This window comes from Salvelinus alpinus, chromosome 10 (genome assembly GCF_045679555.1).
Source record: "Salvelinus alpinus chromosome 10, SLU_Salpinus.1, whole genome shotgun sequence".
Taxonomy (NCBI): Eukaryota; Metazoa; Chordata; class Actinopteri; order Salmoniformes; family Salmonidae; genus Salvelinus; species Salvelinus alpinus.
In genome coordinates, this window is record NC_092095.1 from 2,311,556 (window position 1) to 2,331,854 (window position 20,299).

General features: G+C 43.5%; 1 protein-coding gene across 1 annotated transcript; it reads left to right on the forward strand.

The window, feature by feature from the left end:
* Positions 1 to 768: 768 nt before the first annotated feature.
* LOC139531444 (uncharacterized PE-PGRS family protein PE_PGRS20-like) lies at positions 769 to 8,170 on the forward strand. Its single transcript, XM_071327895.1, has 2 exons — positions 769 to 1,883; positions 1,983 to 8,170. The coding sequence occupies exon 2, from the start codon at positions 4,777 to 4,779 to the stop codon at positions 5,368 to 5,370; it is 594 nt and encodes a 197-aa protein (XP_071183996.1). The 5' UTR covers positions 769 to 1,883; positions 1,983 to 4,776; the 3' UTR covers positions 5,371 to 8,170.
* Positions 8,171 to 20,299: the final 12,129 nt, after the last annotated feature.

A 20,299-nucleotide genomic window follows, 5' to 3' on the forward strand; every position in this document is an offset into this window, starting at 1 on the left:
AAAACACAAATGAACAGAATGGAGTACCGTGAATTAATGGACAGTCAAGCATGCATCAGCTATGTAGCCAAGTGATCATAGTGTCCAGGGGGCAGCCGTAGATGGAGCAGGGAGGCCTCCACTAAGCTAGCACGCGGCGTTTAAAGTTAGTAGCCCGGGGGGTGGTCTGCTCAGACGGAGGGGGTCTGCTCAGACGTGGTCGTGTCGACAGAGAATCCAAGCCAGATGGCGATGGCGAAAGAGAGGTTGTGAATTGTGTTTGCTAACTGGTGCTAGCTTCGTGGCAGTGGCGCTGAGCTGCGCTAGCCGCAAGCTAGCTGTGAGGATCAGAAGCAGTGGCTCAGGGATTACGGCAGGAATCCGGCGTTGTTGTCGAGAGACAGTCCGATGCTGGTAAATTGGTGAGTAATATCCAGGCTAATAACAGGGCTGGTGTCTGTGCAGAAGGTAGAAGCTACTAGCAGCGGCAAAAAAAAAAAAATGGCTAAATTAGCTTGTAGCTGGTATTGTAGCCCAAGAATTCGCTGGTAGACCTCTTCAGCTAGCCGGCAGATGGGCCTAGCTCGAGGCTAGCTCAAGGCTAACTGGTGCTTGCTTCGGGACAGAGGTGTTAGCCAGTAGTAGCCACTCGGTTGCAGCTAGCTAGCTGTGATGATACGGTGTAATTGTCCAGAGCTTGCGTCAGGAATCCGGTGATGTGGTAGAGAAAAAGCAGTCCTATATGCTCTGGGTTGATATCGCGCTTGCCAGACTGGCAGGTATTGGCCCGGTATTGAAGCTGGCTGTGTCCGAGTTGAGGGTGAAGACCGCAGCAGTGGCTAACTGACTACTAGCTAGTAGCTAGTTATCTGGCTAGCTTCTGATTGGGGTTACGGTTCTAAAGTATAAAAAAAATAGCAGGTCCGTACCACATTGGGTGAGGCGGAGTGTAGGAATGTATATTCAGTTCCTAGATGGAAAGTGAAATTAAAATATATACGAAATGTATACGAAAAATACGAAGACTATTTACACAGGACAGGACAAAACAAAGACACGTCCGACTGCTACGCCACACTTGGAACACTTGGAACATGAGGAAAAAAAAATGGCCTTTGTAGTTCTTTATGATAGCCACATTAGCAGCTAATAAGCATTTCATTTTGGGGGGGGGTTAATATATTGATAAAAGTCACCTTGTCCTAGAGAGATCAGTTCAGAAAAAGTCACTCCAGGGTAGGCCTACACAGCCCTTTAAGTGTTTCTAGATCCCCTATGGGAAAAATGAATGGTGGAAAAACAACTGGAACCATTCCTCTGTTTGACTTGTAGGTTTTATGGGGGTTGACCAGTTGTTTTACTGTGGTACTCTATCATTATCATTAAGCAGTAAGGCACGAGGGGATGTGGTATATGGCCAATATGCCACGGCTAATGGCTGTACTTATGCACAACACATTGCGGAGGCATAGACACAGCCCTTAGCCGTGGTATATCTTCCATATACCACAAGCTTCCTTATTGCTATTATAAACTGGCTACCGACATAATTAGAGCAGTAAAAATACATGTTTTGTCATACCTGTGGTATACGGTCTGATATACCACGGCTGTCAGCCAATCAGCATTCAGGGCTCGAACCACCCAGCTTATTACAGGTAATAGAGGACCAGTGATACCGTATTACAGGTAAAAGAGGACCAGTAATACCGAATTACAGGTAATAGAGGAGCAGTATACCATATTACAGGTAATAGAGGACCATTGATACCGAATTACAAGTAATAGAGGAGCAGTATACCATATTACAGGTAATAGAGGAGCAGTGATACCGTATTACAGGTAATAGAGGACCAGTGATACCGTATTACAGGTAATAGAGGACCAGTGATACCGTATTACAGGTAAGAGAGGAGCAGTGATACCGAATTACAGGTAATAGAGGAGCAGTGTTACCGTATTACAGGTAATAGAGGAGCAGTGCTGTACTGTATGTATTACAGCTAACAGAGGAGCAGTGATACGTATTACAGATAATAGAGGAGCAGTGATAGTATTACAGGTAATAGAGGACCAGTGATACCATATTACAGGTAATAGAAGAGCAGTGATACAGTTTTACAGGTAATAGAGGAGCAGTGCTGTACTGTATGTATTACAGCTAACAGAGGAGCAGTGATACCATATTACAGGTAATAGAGAAGCAGTGATAGCATATTACAGGTAACAGAGGAGTAGTGATACCATATTACAGGTAATAGAGGAGCAGTGATAGCATATTACAGGTAACAGAGGAGTAGTGATACCATATTACAGGTAATAGAGGAGCAGTGATAGCATATTACAGGTAACAGAGGAGTAGTGATACCATATTACAGGTAATAGAGGAGCAGTGATAATATTACCGATAATAGAAGAGATGTGATAGTATTACACATAATGGAGGATCAGTGAAACTCTGTTACAGGTAATAGAGGAGCAGTGATGTACGGCATGTATTACAAATAATAGAGGAGCAGTGATAGTATTACAGATAATAGAAGAGCAGTGATACAGTATTACAGGTAATAGAGGAGCAGTGATGTACGGCATGTATTACAGATAATAGAGGAGTAGTGATAGTATTACAGATAATAGAGGAGCAGTGATAATGTGTTACAGGTAATAGAAGAGCAGTGATACAGTATTACAGGTAATAGAGGAGCAGTGATGCCGTATTACAGTTAATAGAAGAGCAGTGATAGTATTACAGGTAATAGAGGAGTAGTGATAGTATTACAGATAATAGAGGAGCAGTGATAGTATTACAGGTAATAGAGGAGCAGTGATACAGTATTACAGGTAATAGAGGAGCAGTGATACAGTATTACAGGTAATAGAGGAGCAGTGATGTACGGCATGTATTACAGATAATAGAGGAATAGTGATAGTATTACAGATATTAGAGGAGCAGTGATAATGTGTTACAGGTAATAGAAGAGCAGTGATACAGTATTACAGGTAATAGAGGAGTAGTGATACAGTATTACAGGTAATTGAAGAGCAGTGATACAGTATTACAGGTAATAGAGGAGCAGTGATGTACGGCATGTATTACAGATAATAGAGGAATAGTGATAGTATTACAGATAATAGAGGAGCAGTGATAATGTGTTACAGGTAATAGAAGAGCAGTGATACAGTATTACAGGTAATAGAGGAGCAGTGATGTACAGCATGTATTACAGATAATAGAGGAGCAGTGATACAGTATTACAGGTAATAGAGGAGCAGTGATGCCGTATTACAGTTAATAGAAGAGCAGTGATACAGTATTACAGGTATTAGAGGAGCAGTGATGTACGGCATGTATTACAGATAATAGAGGAATAGTGATAGTATTACAGATAATAGAGGAGTAGTGATTCAGTATTACAGATAATAGAAGAGCAGTGATACAGTATTACAGGTAATAGAGGAGCAATGATACCATGTTACAGTTAATAGAAGAGCAGTGATAGTATTACAGGTAATAGAGGAGCAGTGATGTACAGCATGTATTACAGATAATAGAGGAGTAGTGATAGTATTACAGGTAATAGAGGAGCAGTGATACAGTATTACAGGTAGTAGAAGAGCAGTGATACCGTATTACAGGTAATAGAGGAGCAGTGATGCCGTATTACAGTTAATAGAAGAGCAGTCATAGTATTACAGATAATAGAGGAGTAGTGATAGTATTACAGGTAATAGAGGAGCAGTGATGTATGGCATGTATTACAGATAATAGAGGAGCAGTGATGTACGGCATGTTTTACAGATAATAGAGGAGCAGTGATAGTATTACAGATAATAGAGGAGTAGTGATTCAGTATTACAGATAATAGAAGAGCAGTGATACAGTATTACAGGTAATAGAGGAGCAATGATACCATATTACAGGTAATAGAAGAGCAGTGATACAGTTTTACAGGTAATAGAGGAGCAGTGCTGTACTGTATGTATTACAGCTAACAGAGGAGTAGTGATACTGTATTACAGATAATAGAGGAGCAGTGATACCATATTACAGATAATAGAAGAGCAGTGATAGCGTATTACTGGTAATAGAGGAGCAGTGATACCATATTACAGGTAATAGAAGAGCATTGATACAGTTTTACAGGTAATAGAGGAGAAGTGCTGTACTGTATGTATTACAGCTAACAGAGGAGCTGTTACGATTGTCTATTTCGTCCTCCTCATCGGACGAGGAGAGGCGAGAAGGATCGGACCAATATGCAGAGTGGTAAGTGCTCATGATGATTTATTAAAACCGAACTGAACACTGAAATACAAAAACAATAAACGATGTGCAGAAAACCGAAACAGTACCGTGTGGTGAAAAAACACTAACACGGCAACAAACACCCACAAAACACACGTGAAACCCAGGCTGCCTAAGTATGATTCTCAATCAGGGACAACGATTGACAGCTGCCTCTGATTGAGAATCATACCAGGCCGAACACAAAATCCCAACATAGAAAATCACACATAGACAACCCACCCAACTCACGCCCTGACCATACTAAATAAATACAAAACAAGGGAAAACAGGTCAGGACCGTGACAGAACCCCCCCCTCAAGGTGCGAACTCCGGGCGCACCACCTAAAACTCTAGGGGAGGGTCTGGGTGGGCGTCTATCCGCGGTGGCGGCTCTGGCGCGGGACGTGGACCCCACTTTAACAATGTTTTTGTCCGCCTCCTTAATCGCCCCCGTGGCCTCTTATGAGCGGCGATCCTCGCCGCCGACCTTGGCCTGGGGACCCTAGCCATGGGTCCCGAATGCACGGGGAATTCCGGCAGCGCCGGACAGGCGGGAGACTCCGGCAGTGCTGGAGTGAAGGACGCCTCCGGCAGCTCCAGAGTGAAGAGCGACTTTGGCATCGCCTGGCTGACTGCAGGCTCTGGCGGATCCTGGCTGGCTGGCTCTGGCAGCTCCTGGCTGGTTGGCTCTGGCAGCTCCTGGCTGGCTGGCGGCTCTGGCTGGTCATGGCTGGCTGACGGCTCTGGTTGGTCATGGCTGGCTGACGGCTCTGGCTGGTCATGGCTGGCTGACGGCTCTGGCTGGTCATGGCTGGCTGACGGCTCTGGCTGCTCCTGTCTGGCGGACGGCTCTGGCTGCTCCTGTCTGGCGGACGGCTCTGGCTGCTCCTGTCTGGCGGACGGCTCTGGCTGCTCCTGTCTGGCGGACGGCTCTGGCTGCTCCTGTCTGGCGGACGGCTCTGGCTGCTCCTGTCTGGCGGACGGCTCTGGCTGCTCCTGTCTGGTGGACGGCTCTGGCTGCTCCTGTCTGGCGGACGGCTCTGGCTGCTCCTGTCTGGTGGACGGCTCTGGCTGCCCCTGTCTGATGGACGGCTCTGGCTGACCCTGTCTGGCGGGCAGCTCTGACGGCTCGGGACAGAAGGGCAGCTCTGACGGCTCGGGACAGACGGGCTGCTCTGACGGCTCGGGACAGACGGGTAGCTCAGATGACGCTGGGCAGGCAAGCAGCTCAGACAGCGCTGGGCAGGCAGGCAGCTCAGACGGTGCTGGGCAGGCAGGCAGCTCAGACAGCGCTGGGCAGGCAGGCAGCTCAGACGGTGCTGGGCAGGCAGGCAGCTCAGACAGCGCTGGGCAGATTAGAGACTCTGGCTGCGCTGGAGAAGAGGAAGGCTCTGACAGCGCTGGACAGGTGGGAGCAACTGGAGAGAGAACCCGGAGAGACAGCCTGGTGCGGGGGGCTGCCACCGGAGGACTGGTACGTGGAGGTGGCACCGTATATACCGGACCGTGAAGGAGTACACGAGCTCTTGAGCACCGAGCCTGCCCAACCTTACCTGGTTGAATGGTCCCCGTAGCCCTGCCAGTGCGGCGAGGTGGAATAGCCCGCACTGGGCTATGCTGGCAAACCGGGGACACCATTTGTAAGGCTGGTGCCATGTACGCCGGCCCAAGGAGACGCACTGGAGACCAGATGCGTTGGGCCGGCTTCATGACACCCGGCTCGATGCCCAACCTAGCCCTACCAGTGCGGCGAGGTGGAATAGCCCGCACTGGGCCAAGCACACGTACACCGTGCGCTCCACCGCATAACACGGTGTCTGACCAGTACGACGCCCTCTCACTCCACGGTAAGCACGGGGAGTTGGCTCAGGTCTCCTACCCGGCTTTGCCACACCGCGTGTGCCCCCCCCAAGAAATTTTTGGGTCTGACTCTCGGGCTCCCAACCGCGTCGCCGCGCTGCCTCCTCATACCAGCGCCTCTCTGCCTTCGCTGCCTCCAACTCGGCTTTAGGACGGCGATATTCCCCTGGCTGAGCCCAGGGTCCCTTGCCGTCCAGAATCTCCTCCCACGTCCATGAGTCCTGGGTTTTTCTCCGCTGCTGCTGCTGCTGTCGCTGCCCTTTTCCACTCTGCTTGGTCCTTTGTTGGTGGGTGTTTCTGTTACGATTGTCTATTTCGTTCTCCTCATCGGACGAGGAGAGGCGAGAAGGATCGGACCAATATGCAGAGTGGTAAGTGCTCATGATGATTTATTAAAACCGAAATGAACACTGAAATACAAAAACAATAAACGATGTGCAGAAAACCGAAACAGTACCGTGTGGTGAAAAAACACTAACACGGCAACAAACACCCACAAAACACACGTGAAACCCAGGCTGCCTAAGTATGATTCTCAATCAGGGACAACGATTGACAGCTGCCTCTGATTGAGAATCATACCAGGCCGAACACAAAATCCCAACATAGAAAATCACACATAGACAACCCACCCAACTCACGCCCTGACCATACTAAATAAATACAAAACAAGGGAAAACAGGTCAGGAACGTGACAGGAGCAGTGATACTGTATTACAGATAATAGAGGAGCAGTGATAGCATATTACAGCTAACAGAGGAGTAGTGATACCATATTACAGGTAATAGAGGAGCAGTGATAGTATCACAGATAGAAGAGCAGTGATAGTATTACAGGTAATAGAAGAGCAGTGATAGTATTAGAGACAGCAGAGGAGAAGTGCTGTACGGTATGTATTACAGCTAACAGAGCGGCAGTGCTACCATATTACAGGTAATAGAGGAGCAGTGATGTACGGTATGTATTACAGCAAACAGAGGAGCAGTGATACCATATTACAGGTAATAGAAGAGCAGTGATACCATATTACAGGTAATAGAAGAGCAGTGCTGTACTGTATGTATTACAGCTAACAGAGGAGCAGTGATACCGTATTACAGATAATAGAGGAGCAGTGATACTGTGTTACAGGTAATAGAAGAGCAGTGATACAGTATTACAGATAATAGAGGACCAGTGATGTTCGGCATGTATTACAGATAATAGAGGAGCAGTGATGCCGTATTACAGTTAATAGAAGAGCAGTGATAGTATTACAGGTAATAGAGGAGCAGTGATGTACGGCATGTATTACAAATAATAGAGGAGCAGTGATAGTATTACAGATAATAGAGGAGTAGTGATACAGTATTACAGGTGATAGAGGAGCAGTGATATACGGCATGTATTACAGATAATAGAGGAGCAGTGATAGTATTACAGATAATAGAGGAGCAGTGATAATGTGTTCCAGGTAATAGAAGAGCAGTGATACAGTATTACAGGTAATAGAGGAGCAGTGATGTACGGCATGTATTACAGATAATAGAGGAGCAGTGATGCCGTATTACAGTTAATAGAAGAGCAGTGATAGTATTACAGGTAATAGAAGAGCAGTGATAGTATTACAGGTAATAGAGGAGCAGTGCTGTACGGTATGTATTACAGCTGACAGAGGAGCAGTGCTACCATATTACAGGTAATAGAGGAGCAGTGATACCATATTACAGGTAATAGAGGAGCTGCTGCAGAGCTAATAATTATGATTATGGAGTCAAAAATATTCGAAATACTTTACAGACTTACAGCAACAACAGGAGAATCTGTACTCAGAAATCAGACTAATGAATAAAATGAAATGTTTTTGAATCCTAAATCGACCCTTAGCCCCTGTTTCATAGGCCTATGCACTCCAGTATTCCAGTGCGGTACTGTATATCACCCTATTCTTTACATAGTGCACTACTTTTGGCCTGAACTCTGGATTAGGGACTTCTACAGGGATCTGTCTTGTGTTCTGTTGATGTTTCTGTTGGCTAGAAGAATAAAGACACACATGTTTCTGGGTCTCGGTGTCTTTTAGTGTGTGACGGACACTCACACACACACACCCTAGTGTAGACTAGAGGATGTGATGGCCTCGGGTACCTTGTGTTGTTTGTATTCAGTTGTGATGTCACATTCATACTGCAGACTGGAGGGAAAAGAGAAACGAGCATCTACCGTTTGGATCACTTCACTACCGGTTGGATCACTTCTCTACCGGTTGGATCACTTCTCTACCGGTTGGATCACTTCTCTACCGGTTGGATCACTTCTCTACCGGCTGGATCACTTCTCTACCGATTGGATCACTTCTCTACCGGTTGGATCACTTCTCTACCGGTTGGATCACTTCTATCAATCTAACTCTTCAGATTAATGCACCTCACTTTGTCTGTACATTACCTCTCTCTCTCTCTCTCTCTGTCTTCCTCTCTCACGTTCTCTAGCTGTCTCTCTCTCTGTCTTCCTCTCTCACGTTCTCTAGCTGTCTCTCTCTCTGTCTACCTCTCTCACGTTCTCTAGCTGTCTCTCTCTCTGTCTTCCTCTCTCACGTTCTCTAGCTGTCTCTCTCTCTTTGTCTACCTCTCTCACGTTCTCTAGCTGTCTCTCTCTCTCTGTCTACCTCTCTCACGTTCTCTAGCTGTCTCTCTCTCTCTGTCTATCTCTCTCACGTTCTCTAGCTGTCTCTCTCTCTGTCTACCTCTCTCACGTTCTCTAGCTGTCTCTCTCTCTGTCTACCTCTCTCACGTTCTCTAGCTGTCTCTCTCTCTCTCTCTCTCTCTGTCTACCTCTCTCACGTTCTCTAGCTGTCTCTCTCTCTGTCTACCTCTCTCACGTTCTCTAGCTGTCTCTCTCTCTCTGTCTTCCTCTCTCACGTTCTCTAGCTGTCTCTCTCTCTTTGTCTACCTCTCTCACGTTCTCTAGCTGTCTCTCTCTTTGTCTACCTCTCTCACGTTCTCTAGCTGTCTCTCTCTCTGTCTACCTCTCTCACGTTCTCTAGCTGTCTCTCTCTCTGTCTACCTCTCTCACGTTCTCTAGCTGTCTCTCTCTTTGTCTACCTCTCTCACGTTCTCTAGCTGTCTCTCTCTCTGTCTACCTCTCTCACGTTCTCTAGCTGTCTCTCTCTCTGTCTACCTCTCTCACGTTCTCTAGCTGTCTCTCTCTCTGTCTACCTCTCTCACGTTCTCTAGCTGTCTCTCTCTCTGTCTACCTCTCTCACGTTCTCTAGCTGTCTCTCTCTCTGTCTACCTCTCTCACGTTCTCTAGCTGTCTCTCTCTCTGTCTACCTCTCTCACGTTCTCTAGCTGTCTCTCTCTCTGTCTTCCTCTCTCACATTCTCTAGCTGTCTCTCTCTCTCTCTCTCTGTCTACCTCTCTCACGTTCTCTAGCTGTCTCTCTATCTCAAATCAAATTGTTTGTCACACACACGTGTTTAACAGATGTTATTTGTCACACACACGTGTTTAACAGATGTTATTTGTCACACACACGTGTTTAACAGATGTTATTTGTCACATACACGTGTTTAACAGATGTTATTTGTCACATACACGTGTTTAACAGATGTTGTTTGTCACATACACGTGTTTAACAGATGTTGTTTGTCACATAGACGTGTTTAACAGATGTTATTTGTCACATACACGTGTTTAGCAGATGTTATTGCGGGTGTAGCGAAATGTTTGTGTTTGTAGCTCCAACAGTGCGGTAATATCGAACAATTCACAACAAACACACAATATAAAGTAAAAGAATGGAATTAAGAATATATAAATATTTGGACAAGCAATGTCAGAGCGGTATAGACTAAGATACAGTAGAATAGGATAGAATACAGCTGAAGTCAGAAGTTTACATACACTTAGGTTGGAGTCATTAAAACTCGTTTTTCAACCACTCCACACATTTCTTGTTAACAAATTATAGTTTTGGCAAGTCAGTTAGGACATCTACTTTGTGCATGACACAATAAATTTTTCCAAAAATTGTTTACAGACAGATTATTTCACTTATAATTCACTGTATCACAATTCCAGTGGGTAAGAAGTTTACATACACTAAGTTGACTGTGCCTTTAAACAGCTTGGAAAATTCCAGAAAATTATGTCATGGCTTTAGAAGCTTCTGATAGGCTAATTGACATAATTTGAGTCAATTGGAGGTGTACCTGTGGATGTATTTTAAAGCCAACCTTCAAACTCAGTGCCTCTTGTCTTGACATCATGGGAAAATCAAAAGAAATCAGCCAAGACCTCAGAAAGAAAATTGTTGACCTCCACAAGTCTGGTTCCTCCTTGGGAGAAATTTCCAAACGCCTGAAGGTACCTTGTTCATCTGTACAAACAATAGTACGCAAGTATAAACACCATGGGAGTCACATGGGATGACGCTGGAGAGATAAAGCAGGTAAGGGGAGTCAAACATTTAATAAGGAACGGACATGAGACAGGAAACGGACATGGAACGAGACAGGAAACGGACATGGAACGAGACAGGAAACGGACATGGAACGAGACAGGAAACGGACATGGAACGAGACAGGAAACGGACATGGAACGAGACAGGAAACGGACATGGAACGAGACAGGAAACGGACATGGACCGAGACAGGAAACGGACATGGAACGAGACAGGAACAGTGTCAGCGTGATGCAGGGCAGCCTGGCGTCCTCAAGCGCCGGGGGGGAGCAGACGTGACAAATGTCAGGAATTGTGAAAACTAAGTTTAAATATATTTGGATAAGGTGTATGTACACTTTCGACTTCGACTGTACTTATGAGATGAATAATGCAAAATATATAAGCATTATCATCTGACTCTCAATTTCAAGTCAATTTCAAATGAAGAGTTTTTTGGGCATGGGAAACATGTTTACATTGCCAAAGTAAGTGAAATAGATCATAAACAAAAGTGAAATTAACATTAATACATTTTTACAGTAAACATTACACTCACAAAAGTTCCAAAATAATAAAGACAATTCAAATGACATATTATGTCCAAATAGTTAAAGTACAAAAGGGAAAATAAATAAACATAAATATGGGTTATATTTACAATGGTGTTTGTTTCTATCTGTATTTATTATGGATCCCCATTAGTTCCTGCCAAGGCAGCAGCTACTCTTCCTGGGGTCCAGCAACATTAATGCAGTTATACCATTTTAAAACATTACAATACATTCATTACAGAATTCACAACACACTAAGTGTGTGCCCTCGGCCCATACTCCACTACCACATATCTACAATGCAAAATCCATGTGCAGGTGTGTGTATTGTGCATATGTTATTGTGTGTGTCTGTCCTATGTTTGTTTTGCAACATAGTCCCAGCTGTTCCATAACGTGTATTTGTATCTGTTTTAAATCTGATTCTACTGCTGCATCAGTTACCTGATGTGGAATAGAGTTCCATGTAGTCATGGCTCTATGTAGTACTGTGTGCCTCCCATAGTCTGTTCTGGACTTGGGGACTGTGAAGAAACCTCTGGTGGCATGTCTTGTGGGGTATACATGGGTGTCTGAGCTGTGTGCTAGTAGTTTAAACAGACAGCTCAGTGCTTTCAACATGTCAATACCTCTCATAAATACAAGTAGTGATGAAGTCAATCTCTCCTCTACTTTGAGGCATGAGAGATTGACATGCAAATGATTCATGTTTGCTCTCTGTGTACGTACAAGGACCAGCCGTGCTGCCATGTTCTGAGCCACTGGCAATTTTCCGAAGTCTCTCTATGTGGCACCTTACCACACGACTGAACAGTAGTTCAGGTGCGACAAAACTAGAGCATATTATTTTTGTCTTACTGAGATTTACTGTCTGGTCCCAGGTTTGACAGAATATGCATCCCTGTCTTAGCCCATGGCCCTGTGGAAAGAAATTTGTGTTTTTTTTGCCAATTTGTGTACATGGATTTTATAATGTTGTATGTTTTTCCACGAACACAGCTTTCCATCAATTTGTATAGCAGACCCTCATGTATAGCAGACCCTCATGTATAGCAGACCCTCATGTATAGCAGACCCTCATGTATAGCAGACCCTCATGTATAGCAGAATCTCATGTATAGCAGACCCTCATGTATAGCAGACTCTCATGTATAGCAGACCCTCATGTATAGCAGACCCTCATGTATAGCAGACCCTCATGTATAGCAGACTCTCATGTATAGCAGACCCTCATGTATAGCAGACCCTCATGTATAGCAGACTCTCATGTATAGCAGACTCTCATGTATAGCAGACTCTCATGTATAGCAGACTCTCATGTATAGCAGACCCTCATGTATAGCAGACTCTCATGTATAGCAGACCCTCATGTATAGCAGACTCTCATGTATAGCAGACCCTCATGTATAGCAGACTCTCATGTATAGCAGACTCTCATGTATAGCAGACTCTCATGTATAGCAGATCCTCATGTATAGCAGACCCTCATGTATAGCAGACCCTCATGCATAGCAGACCCTCATGCCAAATTGACTCAAAATCTTTTTTGAATCAACAAAGCATGAGAAGACTTTGCATTTGTTTTGGTTTGTTTGTTTGTCAATTAGGGTGTGCAGGGTGAATATGTGGTCTGTCATACGGTAATTTAGTAAAAAGACAATTTGACATTTGCTCAGTACATTGTTTTCACTGAGAAAATTTAACAGTCTGCTGTTAATGATAATGCGGAGGATTTCCCCAAGGTTGCTGTTAAAGCAGATCCCACAGTAGTTATTGGGGTCAAATTTGTCTCCACTTTTGTGGATTGGGGTGATGAGTCCTTGGTTCCAAATACTGGGGAAGATGCCAGAGCCAAGGATGATGTTAAAGTATAGCCAATTGGAATTTGTGGTCTGTATATTTTATCATTTCATGTAGGATACCATCAACACCACGGGCCTTTTTGGGTTGGAGGGTTTTTATTTTGTCCTGTAGTTCAATCAGTGTTTTTGGACTACCAAACTCTTTGTGTTGTTGTTTGTTTAGTGTTTTCCAATTTTTCCAGAAGTGGTTCGATTCTATGGATTCTTCAATTACATGGAGCTGATTTCTGACGTGCTGTTCCTTCTTTTTCCGTATCGTATTTCTGTATTGTTTTAGTGATTCACCATAGTGAAGGCGAAGGCTCAGAGTTTCTGGATCTCTATGTTTTTGTTTGGATAGGTTTTTGGTTGGATAGGTTTCTCAATTTCTTTGTTAGGTTTTCACATTCTTCATCAAACCATTTGTCATTGTTGTTCATTTGCTTAGGTTTTCTGTTTGAATTCTTTTAGATTTGATCGGGAGGATGAGAGCTCAGTTTACGCCTTCACTATTACAGTGAATCGTTTTGTCCAAGAAGTTCCCTAAAAGGGATTGAATTTGTTGTTGCCAATTGTTTTTTGGTAGGTTTCCACAATACTTTCCTTCCATCTATAGCATTTCTTAATATTATTCAGTTCCTTTGGCATTGATGCCTCATGACTGAGTATTGCTCTTTTCAGGTAGACTGATTTTACTGTGATTCCCATTAGTTCCTGCCAAGGCAGCAGCTACTCTTCCTGGCGTCCAGCAAAATTAAGGCAGTTCTACAATTTTAAAAACATTACAATACATTCATTACAGAGTTTACAACACACTAAGTGTGTGCCCTCGGCCCATACTCCACTACCACATATCTACAATACAAAATCCATGTGTACGTGTGTGTATTGTGTGTGTGTGTGTGTGTGTGTGTGTGTGTGTGTGTGTGTGTGTGTGTGTGTGTGTGTGTGTGTGTGTGTGTGTGTTTCTTCACAGTCCCCGCTGTTCCATAAGGTGTTTTTGAAATCTGATTCGACTGCTGCATCAGTTACCTGATGTGGAATAGCACCCCAATAGGTCCACTGATGATGAAAACTGCCCTTTCCCATCTGGACAAGAGGAATAACTCTGTAAGAAACTGTTCATTGACTACAGCTCAGCATTTAACACCATAGTACCCTCCAAACTCGTCATTAAGCTCAATACTCTGGGTCTAGGCCCCGCCCTGTGCAACTGAGTCCTGGACTTTCTGACGGGCCGCCCCCAGGTGGTGAGGGTAGGAAACAACATCTCCACCCCACTGATCCTCAACACTGGGGTCCCACAAAAAAACTATTGAATCCATTTTAGAATAAGGCTGAAACGTAACAAAATGTGGGAAAAGTCAAAGTGTCTGAATACTTTCCGAATGCACTGTGTAATATATATATACAGTGGGGAGAACAAGTATTTGAAACACTGCCGATTTTGCAGGTTTTCCTACTTACAAAGCATGTAGAGGTCTGTAATTTTTATCATAGGTACACTTCAACTGTGAGAGACGGAATCTAAAACAAAAATCCAGAAAATCCCATTGTATGATTTTTAAGTAATTAAATTGCATTTTATTGCATGACATAAGTATTTGATCACCTACCAACCAGTAAGAATTCCGGCTCTCACAGACCTGTTCGTTTTTCTTTAAGAAGCACTCCTGTTCTCCACTCATTACCTGTATTAACTGCACCTGTTTGAACTCGTTACCTGTATAAAAGACACCTGTCCACATACTCAATCAAACAGACTCCAACCTCTCCACAATGGCCAAGACCAAATAGCTCTGTAAGGACATCAGGGGTAAAATTGTAGACCTGCACAAGGCTGGGATGGGCTACAGGACAATAGGCAAGCAGCTTGGTGAGAAGGCAACAACTGTTGGCGCAATTATTAGAAAATGGAAGAAGTTCAAGATGACGGTCAATCACCCTCGGTCTGGTGCTCCATGCAAGATCTCACCTCGTGGGGCATCAATGATCATGAGGAAGGTGAGGGATCAGCCCAGAACTACACGGCAGGACCTGGTCAATGACCTGAAGAGAGCTGGGACCACAGTCTCAAAGAAAACCATTAGTAACACACTACGCCGTCATGGGTTAAAATCCTGCAGCGCACGCAAGGTCCCCCTGCTCAAGCCAGCGCATGTCCAGGCCCGTCTGAAGTTTGCCAATGACCATCTGGATGATCCAGAGGAGGAATGTGAGAAGGTCATGTGGTCTGATGAGACAAAAATAGAGCTTTTTGGTCTAACACTCACCGTGTTTGGAGGAAGAAGAGGCTGTCCAGCCTTTTCATTAGGAGGGACATCTGACCTTTACTAGGCTGTCCAGCCTTTTCATTAGGAGTGACATCTGACCTTTACTAGGCTTTCCAGCCTTTTCATTAGGAGGGACATCTGACCTTTACTAGGCTGTCCAGCCTTTTCATTAGGAGGGACATCTGACCTTTACTAGGCTGTCCAGCCTTTTCATTAGGAGGGACATCTGACCTTTACTAGGCTGTCCAGCCTTTTCATTAGGAGGGACATCTGACCTTTACTAGGCTGTCCAGCCTTTTCATTAGGAGGGACATCTGACCTTTACTAGGCTGTCCAGCCTTTTCATTAGGAGTGACATCTGACCTTTACTAGGCTGTCCAGCCTTTTCATTAGGAGGGACATCTGACCTTTACTAGGCTGTCCAGCCTTTTCATTAGGAGTGACATCTGACCTTTACTAGGCTGTCCAGCCTTTTCATTAGGAGGGACATCTGACCTTTACTAGGCTGTCCAGCCTTTTCATTAGGAGGGACATCTGACCTTTACTAGGCTGTCCAGCCTTTTCATTAGGAGGGACATCTGACCTTTACTAGGCTGTCCAGCCTTTTCATTAGGAGGGACATCTGACCTTTACTATGCTGTCCAGCCTTTTCATTAGGAGGGACATCTGACCTTTACTAGGCTGTCCAGCCTTTTCATTAGGAGTGACATCTGACCTTTACTAGGCTGTCCAGCCTTTTCATTAGGAGGGACATCTGACCTTTACTAGGCTGTCCAGCCTTTTCATTAGGAGGGACATCTGACCTTTACTAGGCTGTCCAGCCTTTTCATTAGGAGTGACATCTGACCTTTACTAGGCTGTCCAGCCTTTTCATTAGGAGGGACATCTGACCTTTACTAGGCTGTCCAGCCTTTTCATTAGGAGGGACATCTGACCTTTACTAGGCTGTCCAGCCTTTTCATTAGGAGGGACATCTGACCTTTACTAGGCTGTCCAGCCTTTTCATTAGGAGTGACGTCCAATTAACAATTTCAATTTTAGGCCTACGGGGACACCTATACATTTGGCAGCCAGCACATGTGATCATTGTAGCCTTTTATCATATAAATGTTGAAATATCCTCATGTCTAGAATAAAAGCTTCCAGAATTACAGGCAGCAGTTTATAAAAACTAATGCGTGTGAGTGTGTGAGTTTGCTAATTCTCTCTAAGTCCATTTAAAAACGTTCCTAAAGTAGTCTGGACTCTTAATAAGAGAGAACTGAAATGAGCATATATTTATATTTGTATGCAAATGACAAACATCTGTGTGAGGAATGGCAGTTCTGCGTTTCCTTCCTGTCATTAATGGGATGCAACTGAAGCAAATGTAGTTTGCTAGTATTTGCTCATATTTTCTATATTATTGTTTCTCTTTCGCATCACGGAGTCCTCTCTAGCCACTTTGAACAACATTATCTTGCATTGACACTGCCTTCTCACAAGAGAATGACACAGTAGTTGTAATGGTATTGTTTGTTGTTCTTAATATTATAATTCTATATTGCGCCAGATTTGTGCACACCCCATGTTCCAAAATGTTGTCATGGAAAATATGAATGTTGTTTACTACCAATCAGCAACTGCGCTGTAAATCGGCGTGGAATGTTAGCTAAAGACAGGCTAGTGTTTTAGAGCCATTGTTTTTTTTTAAATATTATGATAGGCTTGTTCTGACAGATTTGCCGTGGTTCGCGGGCTATATGCCTTGTGACTAGGCTACATTATAGGCCTAATCCTGCTGTACTGTTCTAAGACATTTCATTTCTTTCTGGACAGCAGTAATTCTATAACTTTGGCAAATGTATTTTAATTCATCAGGGGTGTTGCGGCACTTCCAACACCCTTCCTATGATTCTTTAAGGAAATAAATGATGAAGTGCAACGCTGAAGAGATGAGAGTTAAAGGCTCATTTCTAGCAGCGAAGGGGAGCACTTCTCTCTCCACAGCAACGGCCACACGTTGGTCTAAATCACAGAATATGATGTTGGTCAAACCGTAAGCCTGGGCACAAATTAATAGTTTAGAATTTCAAGCACGGGCTGAAAATCTACGTTTTCACATTACATTTTCTTGGGGGGGGAGGAACATTATTTATGAGGCAACTAGACTGAATTTCTTGATGATCGCTTTTATTCGAATTTCTACATTGCTAAATGTGTAGAGGTACCAGATAGGTTCGGGAACTAAACAGTCCAAAACGGAGAGGTACCAGATAGGTTCGGGAACTAAACAGTCCAAAACGGAGAGGTACCAGATCCTGTTCCAGCAGACAGTTTTCAGGGACCTACCAGATCACAACAGTGAACAGGGAGATATAGAATAAATGATGGTTAAGGGAAGATCAACCACTAGGTGTCATCATATCCCCACAGATCACATTGATTTCAACAGTACTTGATAGAATCCACTCGCTTGCTGAACTGGTATAAAATGTCCCTATTGCATATGATTTGTATAATAACATATCTGGGACATTTTTGGAGAACACTTGTGGATCTGTTAGACATGTACCTCTATGGATTTGACAACTGATTTGCATTTCCGACCAGTAGGAGGCACCTTTTCCTCTGGTCTAAATATCCCAATGCCCCAGGGCAGTGATTGGGAAGACATTGCCCTGTGTAGGGTGCTGTCTTTCGGATGGCAAATTAAACGGGTGTCCTGACTCTCTGTGGTTACTGAAGATCCCATGGTACTTATCGTAAGAGTAGGTGTGTTAACCCTGGTGTCCTGGCTAAATCTCGATCTGGCCCTCATAACATCATGGCCATCTAATCATCCCCAGCTTCCAATTGGCTCATTCCTCCCCCTCCTCTCCCCTGTAACTATTCCCCAGGTCGTTGCTGTAAATGAGAATGTGTTCTCAGTCAACTTACCTGGTAAAAGAAGGGTAAAATAAAAAAACATATACACATTTACAAATATCTTCACATTGTGATGTTTCTATTAATTATTAGTACGCATAAAACCATTCATGAAGACGAAGTACGTAGGCCACTACCTGCTGAGTATAAAAAAAGAAAGATACCACAAAATACAATAGATGACATGGGCCTGTCATTCACACTGATGAAAATCCCATCAAGTATAGGTGGACATCTAGAGGTCACTTTCATCCTCCGTCACTAGCTATTTGACATGTATATCCCCTTGATGTTGGGTGAGTCCCGTTATCTATGCAAAAAAACACAACTAGAGATTTAATGCACTAGCATGCGATGCAATGAGATATATTTGATGCAGGTATTTACTTTGCAACATGTATTGTCATTGACTAGAACAAAATATAATTCTATGAGTTATGCATCTGTGTACCGGCGTTTTTGTACCCCTTTGCTAGCTAGTACAAAACTAATTAACAGAGGACATCACTACAAATACATTTTTCTCTGAAGAAACATAAAATAACATTAAAGTAAAGAAAATAAACATAAAACAAGAACTTAAAATGACAACACATTAATTGCCAGTGACAACAGTTTCAAAAGTTATTAATAAAGAACCTCAAATAAATAGAAGGTCAGGGGTTACGGTTGTATAAACCTATTATAGAACATGGTCAGGGGTTACGGTTGTATAACCCTATTATAGAACATGGTCAGGGGTTACGGTTGTATAAACCTATTATAGAACATGGTCAGGGGTTACGGTTGTATAACCCTATTATAGAACATGGTCAGGGGTTACGGTTGTATAAACCTATTATAGAACATGGTCAGGGGTTACGGTTGTATAACCCTATTATAGAACATGGTCAGGGGTTACGGTTGTATAACCCTATTATAGAACATGGTCAGGGGTTACGGTTGTATAACCCTATTATAGAACATGGTCAGGGGTTACGGTTGTATAACCCTATTATAGAACATGGTCAGGGGTTACGGTTGTATAACCCTATTATAGAACATGGTCAGGGGTTACGGTTGTATAAACCTATTATAGAACATGGTCAGGGGTTACGGTTGTATAAACCTATTATAGAACATGGTCAGGGGTTACGGTTGTATAAACCTATTATAGAACATGGTCAGGGGTTACGGTTGTATAAACCTATTATAGAACATGGTCAGGGGTTACGGTTGTATAACCCTATTATAGAACATGGTCAGGGGTTACGGTTGTATAAACCTATTATAGAACATGGTCAGGGGTTACGGTTGTATAACCCTATTATAGAACATGGTCAGGGGTTACGGTTGTATAAACCTATTATAGAACATGGTCAGGGGTTACGGTTGTATAACCCTATTATAGAACATGGTCAGGGGTTACGGTTGTATAAACCTATTATAGAACATGGTCAGGGGTTACGGTTGTATAACCCTATTATAGAACATGGTCAGGGGTTACGGTTGTATAAACCTATTATAGAACATGGTCAGGGGTTACGGTTGTATAAACCTATTATAGGACATGGTCAGGGGTTACGGTTGTATAAACCTATTATAGAACATGGTCAGGGGTTACGGTTGTATAAACCTATTATAGAACATGGTCAGGGGTTACGGTTGTATAAACCTATTATAGAACATGGTCAGGGGTTACGGTTGTATAAACCTATTATAGAACATGGTCAGGGGTTACGGTTGTATAAACCTATTATAGAACATGGTCAGGGGTTACGGTTGTATAACCCTATTATAGAACATGGTCAGGGGTTACGGTTGTATAAACCTATTATAGAACATGGTCAGGGGTTACGGTTGTATAAACCTATTATAGAACATGGTCAGGGGTTACGGTTGTATAAACCTATTATAGAACATGGTCAGGGGTTACGGTTGTATAACCCTATTATAGAACATGGTCAGGGGTTACGGTTGTATAAACCTATTATAGAACATGGTCAGGGGTTATGGTTGTATAACCCTATTATAGAACATGGTCAGGGGTTACGGTTGTATAAACCTATTATAGAACATGGTCAGGGGTTACGGTTGTATAACCCTATTATAGAACATGGTCAGGGGTTACGGTTGTATAACCCTATTATAGAACATGGTCAGGGGTTACGGTTGTATAAACCTATTATAGAAC

Bases quoted from the DNA above. Each gene is read 5' to 3' on its own strand.
- LOC139531444 (XM_071327895.1), top strand. From the start codon at position 4,777: ATGGGTCCCGAATGCACGGGGAATTCCGGCAGCGCCGGACAGGCGGGA.